At 36.7% G+C, this 13,684-nt stretch overlaps 1 protein-coding gene across 1 annotated transcript in view; it reads right to left on the reverse strand.

Annotated features, from left to right (window-relative positions):
* Window positions 1–389: 389 nt before the first annotated feature.
* Window positions 390–13,684, reverse strand: part of LOC308691838 (coiled-coil domain-containing protein 148-like) — a gene marked incomplete at its 5' end in the record, with an annotated part of 188,327 nt that continues 175,032 nt past the window's right edge. Inside the window, 5 exons of the mRNA XM_081367401.1 lie at window positions 390–666; window positions 5,256–5,390; window positions 5,848–5,965; window positions 8,132–8,250; window positions 8,835–8,975. Coding sequence (XP_081223527.1) covers window positions 520–666; window positions 5,256–5,390; window positions 5,848–5,965; window positions 8,132–8,250; window positions 8,835–8,975 — 660 coding nt within the window. The 3' untranslated portion in view covers window positions 390–519. The remainder of the gene's footprint in view (window positions 667–5,255; window positions 5,391–5,847; window positions 5,966–8,131; window positions 8,251–8,834; window positions 8,976–13,684) is intronic.

The following is a 13,684-nucleotide window of genomic DNA, read 5'->3' on the forward strand; positions in this document are numbered from 1 at the left end:
CCAGATCTCAACCCAATAGAGCATCTTTGGGATGTGGTGGAACGGGAGCTTCGTGCCCTGGATGTGCATCCCACAAATCTCCATCAACTGCAAGATGCTATCCGTTTGGGCCAACATTTCGAAAGAATGCTTTCAGCACCTTGTTGAATCAATGCCACGTATAATTAAGGCAGTTCTGAAGGCGAAAGGGGGTCAAACACAGTTATTAGTATGGTGTTCCTAATAATCCTTTAGGTGAGTGTATATATATATATATATATATATATATATATATATATATACCTGGGATAAATAAATATATCACTGGAATAAAGTGTCCAGTGGGAATATGTACTTTAATTTAATTCTAAGGGTCAGAGAGGGTTGAAAATCATTAAAAATTTAAATATGACAGCTCAAAAAGTCACCAACATGTGGAACATATGTTTTTATAGTATTTTAAAATGATTAGTGGCCCAGTTTTAGGTAGACATATATGTGTTATATGTGAAAAGATTAATATATGTATTTATTTAATGTTCAGGTTCTGAAGGCAGTGGATTCCATGTCTCGTCTGGGTGGTTTTGGAGGTTGGATCTCAGACAGAATCAGTTTTGCATAAGGGGTGTTATGGAGACCAGCAGTTCTCAGCGCCTGTTCAATACGAACTCTGGGATCAGACACAATCTGAAAGACAGACAAAATAAGAAGAAAAAAGATAAGAGCATCTTTCAATTATTCATAGAATTATTGATTCATAGCAAATCCATACAAGTCACCATGATCAAGCCTTCAAAGTGAGATGCTCAAGCAAAAGTCAGGGAAGTACCTGCACTTAACTATTAAATAGAATTCTTTTAATAGTTAAATGTTTTTTGTAACAGGATTTGCTGTTGACCGGGTGATCTGATTTGACATGACCAAGGTTAAAGTCAGTAACTTATCTCAGTTTTATGTTTACAGGATGTGATATTAAACCTCCATGTTATGAAACAAAAGTCTGGAAAAAAAAGCTGTTTCAGAGTTTGGCCTTGGCCAATAACTTTGTAAAGGCCAGAGTCCCAAAATGTCATCACAGGTTAACCATTATTATTGGCAGAAACATAATGTCCCATGTACATGACAGTCAGAATCACTGCGCCGGCAGGTCTACCCTGAGCAACAAACACTGAACCAGACTATTAAATGTTGAGCAGTAAATAAAGGACTGGCTGTGAGATCAGCAGAGACCAATCATCTTGTGCCATGCGGTAATGATGTGGCTGCTTGCAGATTGCATGTAAAGGACCTATCAGCCTGCGCCCTCTGGAGTTTCATGACTGAACTAGACAGGTATGTAAATTTCAGCACCTTTGTTCTAACTGATTAGACATAGACATCAAAGTTTGAATTTGTTAATTATATAATAAATAATTACATTGAAAATTTTAATTGTGAAAAAGTGAAAAAAGTAAAATAGTCCACCATTCCACTATCTACATTTTTCCTACACTTCATGACGCTTTGCACAAATTATAGGAGTAACTATGAGACACACACACACAAAGAATACTTATTTATTAAACAAAGAGAAAACACTAGGAGATAGATATAGCAATATGACATTCACATAAACAATACCGAACATGGAACAGACGACTGTGGCGACGGTGGCGACTTGGCCGGCGGACCCAGGCGGACCTCTGTCTGCATCATTTTACTCATTCCTCCAAAAGTGTGCACACATATACGGGCTTGTACTAAATTTTGTTATTTTTCGCTACTTTATATATTATGCTTAAACAGTCAAATACACACAAAATAATGACAAAATGCTGGTCTTGGCGAGTATTCAGGTAAACACGTCAGTTAAGTTTTAAGAGAACGTAAACCCGCATGTGTGACAGTATAATGGATCCATGCGTCAGGTCTTAAAGTGACAGCAGATACCTGCTGCCAAATTATAAGAGGTTTTTGAATTTAGTATTTTTTCATGTCATTACATTATTTAGAGCAAAAGAAACAACTGGAGAAAACCATTTTTGAAAAAGGATGTTTTATTCATATGAACTAAATTAATAACTTTTTTACAACAAAAATGAACCATCACTGAACTTACTTAAGCTGGACTATGATGATGATGTTAATTTTTTTTTCTTCTAGATCTGCTGTACAGCAGAAACAAACTTTGTTGCATTATTTTCCTGTTATCACTGTAAAGATGATTTTAAACAATCTATATTGTAAAAAAGCGCTATAAAAATAAAGGTGACTTGACTTGTTAGAAACATTTAAATACTGTTCAGAAACATAAAGTAGTGCAGCTGCTTTGTTTACAGGATTACCGGAAATGGCTGCATTCCTGTTCCATCATCGCCATCTGTGTGTAATATGTAATATGTAAGTAATATGAGCCTATAGGCGGGTCCACAACATGCTTGTTACACACACAGGGATGCACAGCAGCACTAGAGCTTAGATTCTCTGCCCGATATTTCCCGTCACTATCCTCGGGCCGGGTCGGGCCGGGCCCTTGATCAAGCATTTGTGTTACAAAATGCAACATGTCACGTGTCATGCGCAGCGTCTTCTCCACTCGCACGCATCACACCGGGGCCCGGGATAATAGGCTTTAAAAATATTTATTTTGCTTAAAAAATATTCTATATTCTAAAACCTTGTTGAATTATATTAGAGTAGTAGGCCTACTCCTCCTAGGCCATCCAAAGTTCATTCTTGTTCATTTTCTGTGTTTATCAATGTTCACGGTTTTTTTTTTTTTTTTTTACGTTTCTTCATTTGCGATCCATTCCATTCTGAATAAACAAACAACGGAGTTTACATGCTTCGCCCTTGTTGCATTATTCATTAAGATAATTAATAAATGCATGCACAATTATCTGTGAACTTGATAAATGTTGCAGATATGTTTTACTATGCAAAAATAAATGCCTTTCAACTTATGTGTGCAAAATTCAGAATTAAATGAATGTGCAGCAATTTGTACAAATAGAGAGTCTGTAGGCCTACTATACGTGTTGTAGCCATTAAATAAGCGCATTTAGCTTCATATTTGTTAAAATATTATGTTCTTTTTTTCCATCTATGTTGATTATGAAAAGTGAACAGCACGAGTAAGATAAGATGCGCAATATATCGAGAGACAAGGAGTGGGTCAGACATGATTTTGACCACTTCATTAAGTTTTGTTTAGTAGAAAGCCTTTCTTTAAAGTGAATTTCGTTTTGTATAAATTATATCTTAATTTGAATCATTTTTTGTCAACCAATTGCCTGGATTTAATAAATAAGAATATACAGCAGACAATATAATCATGACATGGGGGCGCCGGCTTAAACGTGCAGGCACGTTGCATTGCACGTGAACTGGAGTGCATCTCATCATAAATTAACTGAAACTCAGTTTATGTCCCTCACAGACATGAGAAATATATCTAAAGAAAGCTTGAAATGTATTTAAACGAAACAATTCAAAACAAAAAGAAATAGGCTACTCTGATTATGTAATCCATGATGTGCATTTCTCTCTATAGGCATGTTCACTATGGAGATGACGATCGTCAACTTCATCTTTGCAGCCGACACTGACAGAAAACACTAGTTTATTAATAAAAATCAATGCACGCATCACCGAATTTACAAATGCATATCTTGCTTGTTGCACGCACACATATTATGTCGAAATAACAAGAGATTATGTTGAAATAACATTATTAATAATAATAATAATAATAATAAATATTTAAGAATATTTGATTGAATGCTGAATGTTGTGCTTGTTCAATTTAATAAAATTAATACTTTAATTGTGACAATTAAAATAATTGTCGGGTTTAAATCAGGCTCGGGCTCATAATTACAGTTAATGTGTCGGGCCAGGCCAGGCTCGGACACAACGTGCACGGGCTCGGGTAGGGTCGGACTTGATTCTTTGGGTCCGATCTACGCTCTAAGCAGCACACAAACTGGACAAATATTAAAAATAAAAGGATTACAATGTAAAAGATTCATATTGTGTACATAAAGATCTGGTGGAATCCGGCTTGTCCCGTATTACGCGTCGCTCGAGCCATGGAGGATTCGCTATTTACATGATGGAATTTGCTGTGGAAAAAGTGGAAAAACTGAACGCGTCTCCAGAGCGCAAACGTGCGCGAAGTTAAAGGGCGCAAGCAGACCATCTACGGGACACCATATTGTAACTGTGCAACTGTTTGTTTAATAAGCAGATTGTACGTGCTTTGTGGACCCACCTATAGGCGCACATTACTAATGCGCCCTTTAAATAAAAATAAAATACTGCGCCATTGACTTTAGACCAGGTTTTTGTTGGTCAATGGCGCAGTCTATTTCAGTTGCCTCAAAATAGCAACGCGAAAACAATGCGCCTGAACACACCTCGTTTTCAGACCAGCACGCTCATGGGCGCACAAATTGGCGCAAATGCATTTGTTATTTAAACAACGTGGCGCTGGATGTGAAAATGATAACTGCGTCGGGCTGAAACTAACAAAAAACATTTGCGTCGCGCCTGGCGCTGCATTGCGCCAGATTTATGATAGGGCCCTAAGTGCACTTGCGCCGTGCGCTTTAGACCATGCGCTTAGATTGTTCAAATAAAGCTTATGCGACCTCTTTGCGAATAGAGATGAGCGCAGCCATCGAGCCCCCATCTTCCTTACCGTCACCAACTTCCCTTGAGCCGACTTCGCTAGCGTGGACTCTCTGCCCCTTTTCAATTTCTAATGTACTTGGATTTCGGGGATTATATTTGGCCGATATCAGAGCTGTGTCTTATGCTACCATTCTGTATCACACACCACCAAAAGTCTGATGGATATACTTACTAATACATTCTAAAAAAAATAAAAATAAATCATAATACGGAATTTACTGTATTTTGAAGTGACGTATGATTTGAAATGATTTGTTTCAGTCTTTTTGAGTGGAACTTCCCCAAACCGGAAGTGCCACCTATAATCTAAACGCGGTAGGCTTGTTAGGAAAAAGGTGAATAAAAATAATTTATTTAATGTATTATTTATTTATGATTTATTTAATTTATTTAAAATATGAAATATAAATTATAGGTTAACATCTAATGTTTTTGAAAATAGCCTATATTTCATGGGCATGATTCTTCTTCTGGTTCAACACAAAGGTTGGTTGGATCTTAGTGTAATAAAAGACTTCATGTGTGTTTGTGTGAGGGAGGTGAATGTGTGTGTACGATAGGTATCTACAGTATGTGCTGTGTGTGTTGTGTGCATGCGCTACCTGTTTATCTGTGTATGTATTTAGCGGGTACAGTGGTTTTTGCAAAGCAAAGACTTCTTCTGGAAGCTGACGTACTCTCCATGCCTCTGTGTTTCCCATCATCCTCTCTGGATTGGCCTCAGCTACTTTAGAGACCTGTAAACCAAACAAATACGCACAAAGAGCTGTCACTGCTTAACAAAAATGATGCTCTAACCTAGGCTTAGGCCCTGATACAAATCATTAGATTAGATTAGATTAGAGTTTTAAAGGGATAGTTCACCCAAAAATGAAAATTCTGTCATCATTTACTCTCCCTCAAGTTGTTCCAAACCTGTATGATTTTCTTTCTTCTGCTGAACACAAAAGAAGATATTTTGAAGAAAGTCGGTAACCAAACGACTGATGGACCCCATTTACTTCCATAGTAGGAAAAAAATACTATGGATGTCTTCTTTTGTGTTCAGCAGAAGAAAGCAAATCATACAGGTTTGGAACAACTTGAGGGAGAGTAAATGATGACAGAATTTTCATTTTTGGGTGAACTATCCCTTTAAGAGTGTCTGGGCATTTGCAAGTGTAAAATGCATGTGCAAACTGCATGTGTGTGTACCTGGTTGCATAAAGCTTGTAGTCTCTCCTCTCTCTCCTTATCATCCTTCTGTTTTTGTTTTTCTTTCATTTCATGCATCTGCAGCTTCTGCTGTAACAGTTCTTTCCTGAACTTCACCCTGCACAACATATCCAACCAATGATACAGCTGAAACAATTATATGATAACATTCTGATTACATTTGTCAGCATTTTGACAATATCCTGCATACAGTATTTCTCTATATTGTATTTGCTCTGAAAAGGCTTAAAAGTTGTTGTTGTTTTTCAATTAGAGGAATCATGATCATTATATAAGCAACAAAGTTTCCTAGTAGATTCAAAATATTGAAAGCAAAAAGTAAAATACAGTTTAAAAAAGAATATATGTATATTTAAGATAATTAAACATTTTTCCACTCTTTCCCTGAATAAACATAAGAAGAATACAATTTTATTTTAAATTTTTTATTTGACATAATACTATAAACAGTATTATTACATAATAACTTGTTAAAACAAATGTGTTAAAACATACATTAATTGTACTGTTTAATGGCAAGATTTTGAAAGACTTCTTAACATTGTCCGGGAAGCAGACACACTCTGTCAGTTCAAAGCTAGATTAAAGACACATCTCTTTGACCTAGCATTCACATAATACATTATAGACTTCTATAATTCAATGTTAGGCTGCATAGATTAGGTCAGCCGGAACCGGGAACACTTCCCATAAATCCTGATGTACTCGTTACATCATAAGAAGAATGGCATCTACGCTAATTTTAGTGTCTTTGTTTATCCCGAGGTTTTCCTGCAGCCTGCCGGATCCAGGCCATATCCAGATCTGACGAAGGACCTTCGCCTGGACCCGATGACAACGCAGTACTGAAGTGCCAACTAGTCTCTCCCTATGGAGCATCCCTTTACCACTCTACAGATAAAGCGTTGTCGGGAAAATTTGTTTTCGCGTACCTACCCCGAAGTGACAAAATAAAATACAATTCTTTATCAAAATTTATAAGAAAAGACCAGTACTTTGTTTAGGCTTGGTTTGTAGGGAATTACAAACCTGCACACATATATTCAAATGCACATAACTATAGAACCAATTCTTAAAGCGCATGTGAACGCCATCAGCGTTTATCACAGGTTCGCGTTTAAAGTCTGTGTAGAGAGAATGGTGTCGTCTTAGCGGCCCCTAATTTAATAACAAATGATCGTTGCGACAGAAGCGAATCAATCAAAACTAACTTTAGCTGGAAAATAACTTTATTAAAGAACCGCTATAAAGCCAAAACAATATATATTACCTTAAATTATACGTTTATCTCTGTAAAGCTGCTTTGAAACAATCTACATTGTTAAAAGCGCTATATGAATGAAGATGACTTGACTTGAAAGGAATACAGATCGTATATTTGGTGGAAATGTATGAAATCTTTGTTCTTATAATATGATTCATGATAATAGTTTATCTGATCCACAGTATCTGTAGCTGCAAGGCTGGTACTAAAGGTTTGCTGGTTATTTGGCCTTTTTTGTAGCCTGGGAAAACCCAGACAAACTTCCGGCAAATTTAGATTTGCTCTGCAAGTAGTCTGGCAAAAAGCCCATTCAATCCGATTTCTAATCCGTCCAAATCGCGGCACCAATCAGAAACGTTGAGGCGGGCTTTACACGATGATGATCGCTCTGATGATCGCTCTGTCTATCCAATTGCGCCCAGAGGCATTTGAGCGACGTCCGTTGGTGAAGCGCACCAACTTTTAAATGCATTATTATATTCAAACACATGAGGACAGTCTCCATGAAAGACCCACTGGCAGATGAACGTGCTACTACATTTCTCTCCGAAACGTTAGGAAATTAAATTAGATTTAATAGAGGATTTTAACTGTGACAAGATGATTGACAGGGCAGTTTACGTGACAGGATGCACGCGACAGATCCGTCCGATAAAGATGACGAAGTAGTATGTCCCAAAGCTTGCCTACTTTTTTGCTACACATTCAAAAGTAAATACCTTTTCTTCACAAAAAGAGTACATACTTTTACGGCGTAGTTTAACTTAGGCGAATTGGGACGCAGCATATGGTTTTACACGATGACGATCGCTCTGATTGGTTTTAGGTCTATCCAATTGCGCCCAGAGGCATTTGAGCGACGTCCGTTGGTGACGCCCCTTTGGAAATGAGTTATTAATGAAGCTTTGCCAGACCATAACTCAGTTACTACTGAGAATGGTCTGGTTTTAATCAGGCTACCTTTTTTGTCAAATTGTTTCTCCAACCAAAGTACTTTACCTTTCTTTATCTCTCTGCATCTGTTCTTCCATCTCTCTTCTCAGTTCTGCAAGCCTCTTCATATCCCTCTTTCTCTGCTCATCTCTTCTCCTCTGCTTCTCTTCATGGAACCTATTTATCTGAGAGAGAAAGAAAAAAAAGCCATGTGATTTGTATTAAACTAGAATTTTTTTTGACTGAACCATAAGCTAAAAAAATAAATTTACAGACTTCAGACATTTGTGTAGTTTTAGATTAAAAATTATGTAGACATTTAGAGATGAATTTATGTGTCGTGTGAATGGAGAAAGTACGAAGATCGGTATAATCTATTTCTTTCTCATAAATGTTATTAATCAGGGACAAAACACAGCTCTGTAGGAAGTAAAGGGAAGCAGCAACACACACACAAATTTACATTCACATTACATTTATCAAGCTAATGGGCTGAGGACAGAGCCTTGGGGTTCCCCTAAGTATTTTACTAATGCTCACAATGGACTACACTGAGTTTTTCAGAGTGCTCTGATAAATGATAATGTAATAATGACTTACAAGTGTTAATAAAAATTAAAATGAATGAAAATGGCTCATACAAATTGTATTCAATAATTCTGTTTTTATTAAAATTACATCACATTATGGAAATAGTTTGGTTTTCATGCTGACTTTAAATAATGATGACATCACATGTACTGTCATTTAAGTTTTCATTAAAATTTACCTGCTGTGTCAGTTGAGCTCTTCTAGTTTTTTCTCTCTGTTGTTCTTTCCTCAATGTCTCCTCTTCCTCTTTGTGCCAATAAGCAGCAAGAGCAGCCTCCAACTCCGCAGCTTCCTCCTGCTGAATGCGCCACTGCTGGAGCTAAACCCACACAGAGAGACAGGTAACTTCAGCAGCAATTTCAGTGGTGTTTAGACCACTGAAGTGTTAAGCTGGAACTATGTACAGTAGACTGGAGATACAGTGTGTAGACTTTACTGATCCATCAAAACAAAAAAAAAAACAAAAAAAAAAACACATAGCAAATCTCTGTAGGCATGCACAGTATTAAAATATGATTACACACTCAAATTAGAGAAACTAAGTCTTAAACACTCACACATGCACATGGATGGAATACTTGCATGGATCACTTGTCACTGCACTACTATATGTATAAAATAGTATATAAAAGAGTGTGCAAAATGATAAAACAATGAAGAATAGTATGTTACATTGTTAACACTGAGTTGTGTTCTGGTTATCATCTACAGCAGGGATTCTGAACTCTGGCCCTCGAGATCCACTTTCCTGCAGAGTGTACTTCCAAACTTAATTAAACTCACCTACGCGCAACTTTCTAGTAATCCTGAAGACTTTGATTTGTTTGCTCAGGTGTGTTTCATTAGGGTTGGAACTAAAGACTGGAAAGTGGACCTCGATGACCAGAGATGAGATTCCCTGATCGACAACAAATCCAGTGACAGTGACAGTGGTTCCCGAACTGGGGGTACATGGGAGGTGACAGAGGTGACATCTTAAAATAACATTAAAACTAAGCATGTATTTCCAGCAGACAAAATGTCGTCTCTAGTCAAGTCACATATATATAGTGCTTTTTACATTACAGAATGTTTCAAAGCAGCTTTACTGTGATAATAGGAAATTAATGCAAATAAGATTGTTTAGGCTATACAGCAGCTCTAAAAAAAAGTCATTATCCAGCTTAAGTAAGTTTTTGATTGATTAATTTTTGTTGTAAAAATCATTCAGTAATTAAGGGGGCTGCTTACACAACACCATTTTCAATTGAAAATAGAAAGCTTTTAATGCATTCTGGCCGTTCATTTACATGACAACGGTGTATTGGTGGCCTGAGAACGCAAACTTTGAAATAGTTTTTTTTTTTTTTCAAAATTTAAAAAAAATATACATTCTCCTGTGAATCAAAAGAGGCATGAATGTTTGCTAAACTAGTATAAATGTAGGCAGTATTTTAAGAAATGGTAAAAACAGTATAAAATAAGCTGTATTACAGTTTTTCTGAATTGCTAAAACACAATACCCCATTCTCTGAAACGAATTCACAACAGCATAAAGCAATTTGTTGAATAAATCACTCTTTCTGTAAAACATTAAACAAGTTCAGGTAGTTAAAACACTGTTTGCAAATCTCTTGCACTCTTTTTGCAAAATTCTAAACACATTTCGCACTGTGATGCAGTTATGTTTCAAAACGCTAAACACAGGCAGAAAAAAGTTAAACCAGCTACAACACAGCTGTCATCGTTTACACACAACTCAAAATTGTTCACACTTATTTCTAATGATGTGACCAAACCAACTGTACACAAGTCAGTTCAGAGTTCAGCACTGACTCAAAATGTTGCAATGAATGTTGAGACCAACAATGGATGGCAACAATATACTGTAAGAGGGAAAAGAGGAAGAGTATGAGGAAGAGGAGGTGAACAAGGAGGAAGAGGAGGAGGACGAGAAAGAGCAAGGTGTGGAGAACGTTGTCAAGGTTGGATCTGGCTTTACGGTTTTTCCCTTTGCCTGCAGAGATGACATTGTCTGTGATGTTGGAAAAGGCCTCCGGCCGGACCCAACATGAAGACATGATCCTGAAGCAAAATTAAGCGTATTTAAAGGAACCGTATGTAAGATTGTGGCCAAAACTGGTACTGCAATCACTTTCAAATTACTGTAGAGCGGTGTATCCCCTCCCCCTCCCCCCTGACTCGGGGTTGCCAGTTAGGCTGTAGGATCCAGCAGGAATGTAGGCTGCTACAAGGAGCTTCCAATGGCAAGTGATGAGTCCCTACACCGTAAGTTTTTTTTTTTGTTAATTATGTTTATGCTTCATGAGAGATGTATTGCGTATTTCGGATTCATAACAAGGTATTTTAGGTTTCGTAACGTTAGACATTTTTTATCCAACACGTTTGTAGCTGCAGCTGTGGTAACTAGAGCAGAGCTGGCAACCCGGATGCCGAAACACTACTGAATTCGTAATTAGTAGATAGGTGGAGGGTGGAGCATCAGGCCAAAACACAACGTGACAACATCAACATCAGTTGAGGGCTGCAACTTCACTTTTAAATGACAATATCCTGTCCGGACTGCTGTTGTCAGTGATATAAGTATTTGAAATGAACATGATTTCTTAATGTCTAGTGACATATCAGGGCCATTTTATGATTAATTGAAATACATTTCTTACATACGGTTCCTGTAAGCGTACTATACTTTTTTACGTAATTGCAAAATTTGTTTACTTTGTTACAGTATATTTTTTTCTGTAACTGCATGCTTCTGTGTTCTCCATTTCTTGGTGTAGTGTTTAACGAATGATCTGTAGTGTTTATGTAGTGTAATATTGACTCAGTCTGTGTATGATCTGAAAGCATTGTTTGATTTTGAGCACAGATAAAATGTTTTTGAGGCAATTGTTTGATTTTGCCGGAGGAGTCAGAGGTTCTCTGAATGTGGTTTGAAATTTTGATTTTGTGTTTAAGGTTTTGAGAAAGTGAGTGATGGTTTCAAGAAATGTGTTTGAGCAATTCAGAAAAACTAAGAACTGTATCAAAAATAAAGGAAAATGTCATAAACCAGTGGTTATGTGATGTATTTTACAAATGTTACAAAAGATCAGTGATTCCTAACAGGGGGTACTTGTGCGGGTTCTATGGGGTACATGAAAAGATTTAGGTTTGTTCAGGGCTGTCGCAAATGGTGTAAATATACTGAAAAATATATGAAATAATATATTGCAGTAATACAATGTATATTACAATATATTGAATAATACATAAGGAACTACCGCTCTTCATATAATGAAAAATTTATTTATAATATATTTACACTGTAAAATGTAATTAGTTGAGTGTTTTACTAAGAAAACATGGAAAATTATTGCCTTAAATTGGATGTTTTACTCAAAGTTGTAAGTTTCTACTATAAAAACATACAAAAGAGTGTCAGGACAATGACAGACGGTGTGCATTAAATTGTATTTATTAAACAGAAACTTAATTGAACAAATAAAAAATAAAAAAACATCAACATAACAAAGTTAAAAGAAATGACTGCAATAGACTGCATTTTAAATAAAGCAACATGCAGCATATCATCAGTGTTTCTTGGTCTTCTCCAGGACTTAACTACAGGCTCTACTCTTCAGCACAATTGTGACCCATAAAACTCAGACAACAGAAACCCTTTAAATCTTAACAAAACATTAAACACTAAGATATCTCTCAAAATCTCAGCAGAGGAGTGTTAAACAACCAAAACTTTTTAAATATTGTATTATAAACACTGCGAAACTATAACAGGAGAGCAAACTTTGTTCCGGTAAGGAGAGTTTTTTTTTTTTTACACATTGTGCAAATAATATTTTGAACTTATTTAATATTAAGTCACACACAGACATCAAGAATCAGTATATAAATCTCAACAACGGTAACATGATTACTTCTGCTATGCATTCTGGGAGCTACCATAGTAAAAATACTCATCCATGGTTCCAAGCATGCATTGCAGCATGAAGAATGTCACCATTGTTGAGATTCATATGCTAGTTCTTGATGTCTCTGTGTGATTAAAGATGGCACTTGAACTAAATGTTTTAAGCACAATGTGTTTAAAAAAATAATAACATTTGTATCTAATTACTGAAACAACATTTGATCTCTTTTTGTAATTTCACAGAGTTTTAAATTTTATGATTTGACCAAACATTTGTAATACACCTTAGGATGAGATCACTACTTTATGTATTGCTTAATACAGGCAGCATTTGTCTGTACAATAATAAAGTTCAACATAAGCCTATGCTATCAATGAAGTGGGATCTACGTTTTTAATCAGTTTTATTTTGATAAACATGACACAATATAACTATATAACACATGAAAAGAGATTTGACTCTTAAACATGAAACACATGTGATCGTTGCCATACGCTGGATTCGGCCAATCGTGTAACAGCTGTGTTGTCATCAGAACTTGTGCAGCCGCTTTGGATAAACTGCGCAGATTGAATCAGCCGGCTGCTCTCGAATCGCTCTTGTGTTACTTTGATGCCATATGTCACAGTCACGCGGCGTCGGCGCTGTCTCAAATAAAAATTTCTAACCATCATGCACTGCTTCAAGACAGTCACCGATCAGTCTGCACAGAGTTGCATTAAGTCGAACAAGCCTATATTCAATTATGATTGATCTTTTTAGCCATAAAGACAGTGTCTTAAAACACAGTTAGAGCAGCCAGAGAAAAACTAGTTATAAAATCAATCAAACTGCCCAACTAAAGCAAACACTGATCTCCATCAAGTTGACTGAAAAATTATATTATTTTCAATAAATCATCAACATCTAAACCTCTTAATTTTCAAGAACTTCTGTAGAAGTATCACAGAAATAAAGTCAACCTGGTTGTAAGCACAGGTGGGACCACCTGCAAGGCATTTCTGCCTGACACACTTCCGCCAGTGCCTTTTGGTCCGGCTGCAGGGTCGTCAGCTGGGAGCCACCCTTCACAGATGTTTCGCTCCTTTAATCCCGGAACGTCTCCCTGCCGCCCCCT

This window comes from Scardinius erythrophthalmus, assembly GCF_964197995.2.
Source record: "Scardinius erythrophthalmus genome assembly, chromosome: 6".
NCBI lineage: Eukaryota > Metazoa > Chordata > Actinopteri > Cypriniformes > Leuciscidae > Scardinius > Scardinius erythrophthalmus.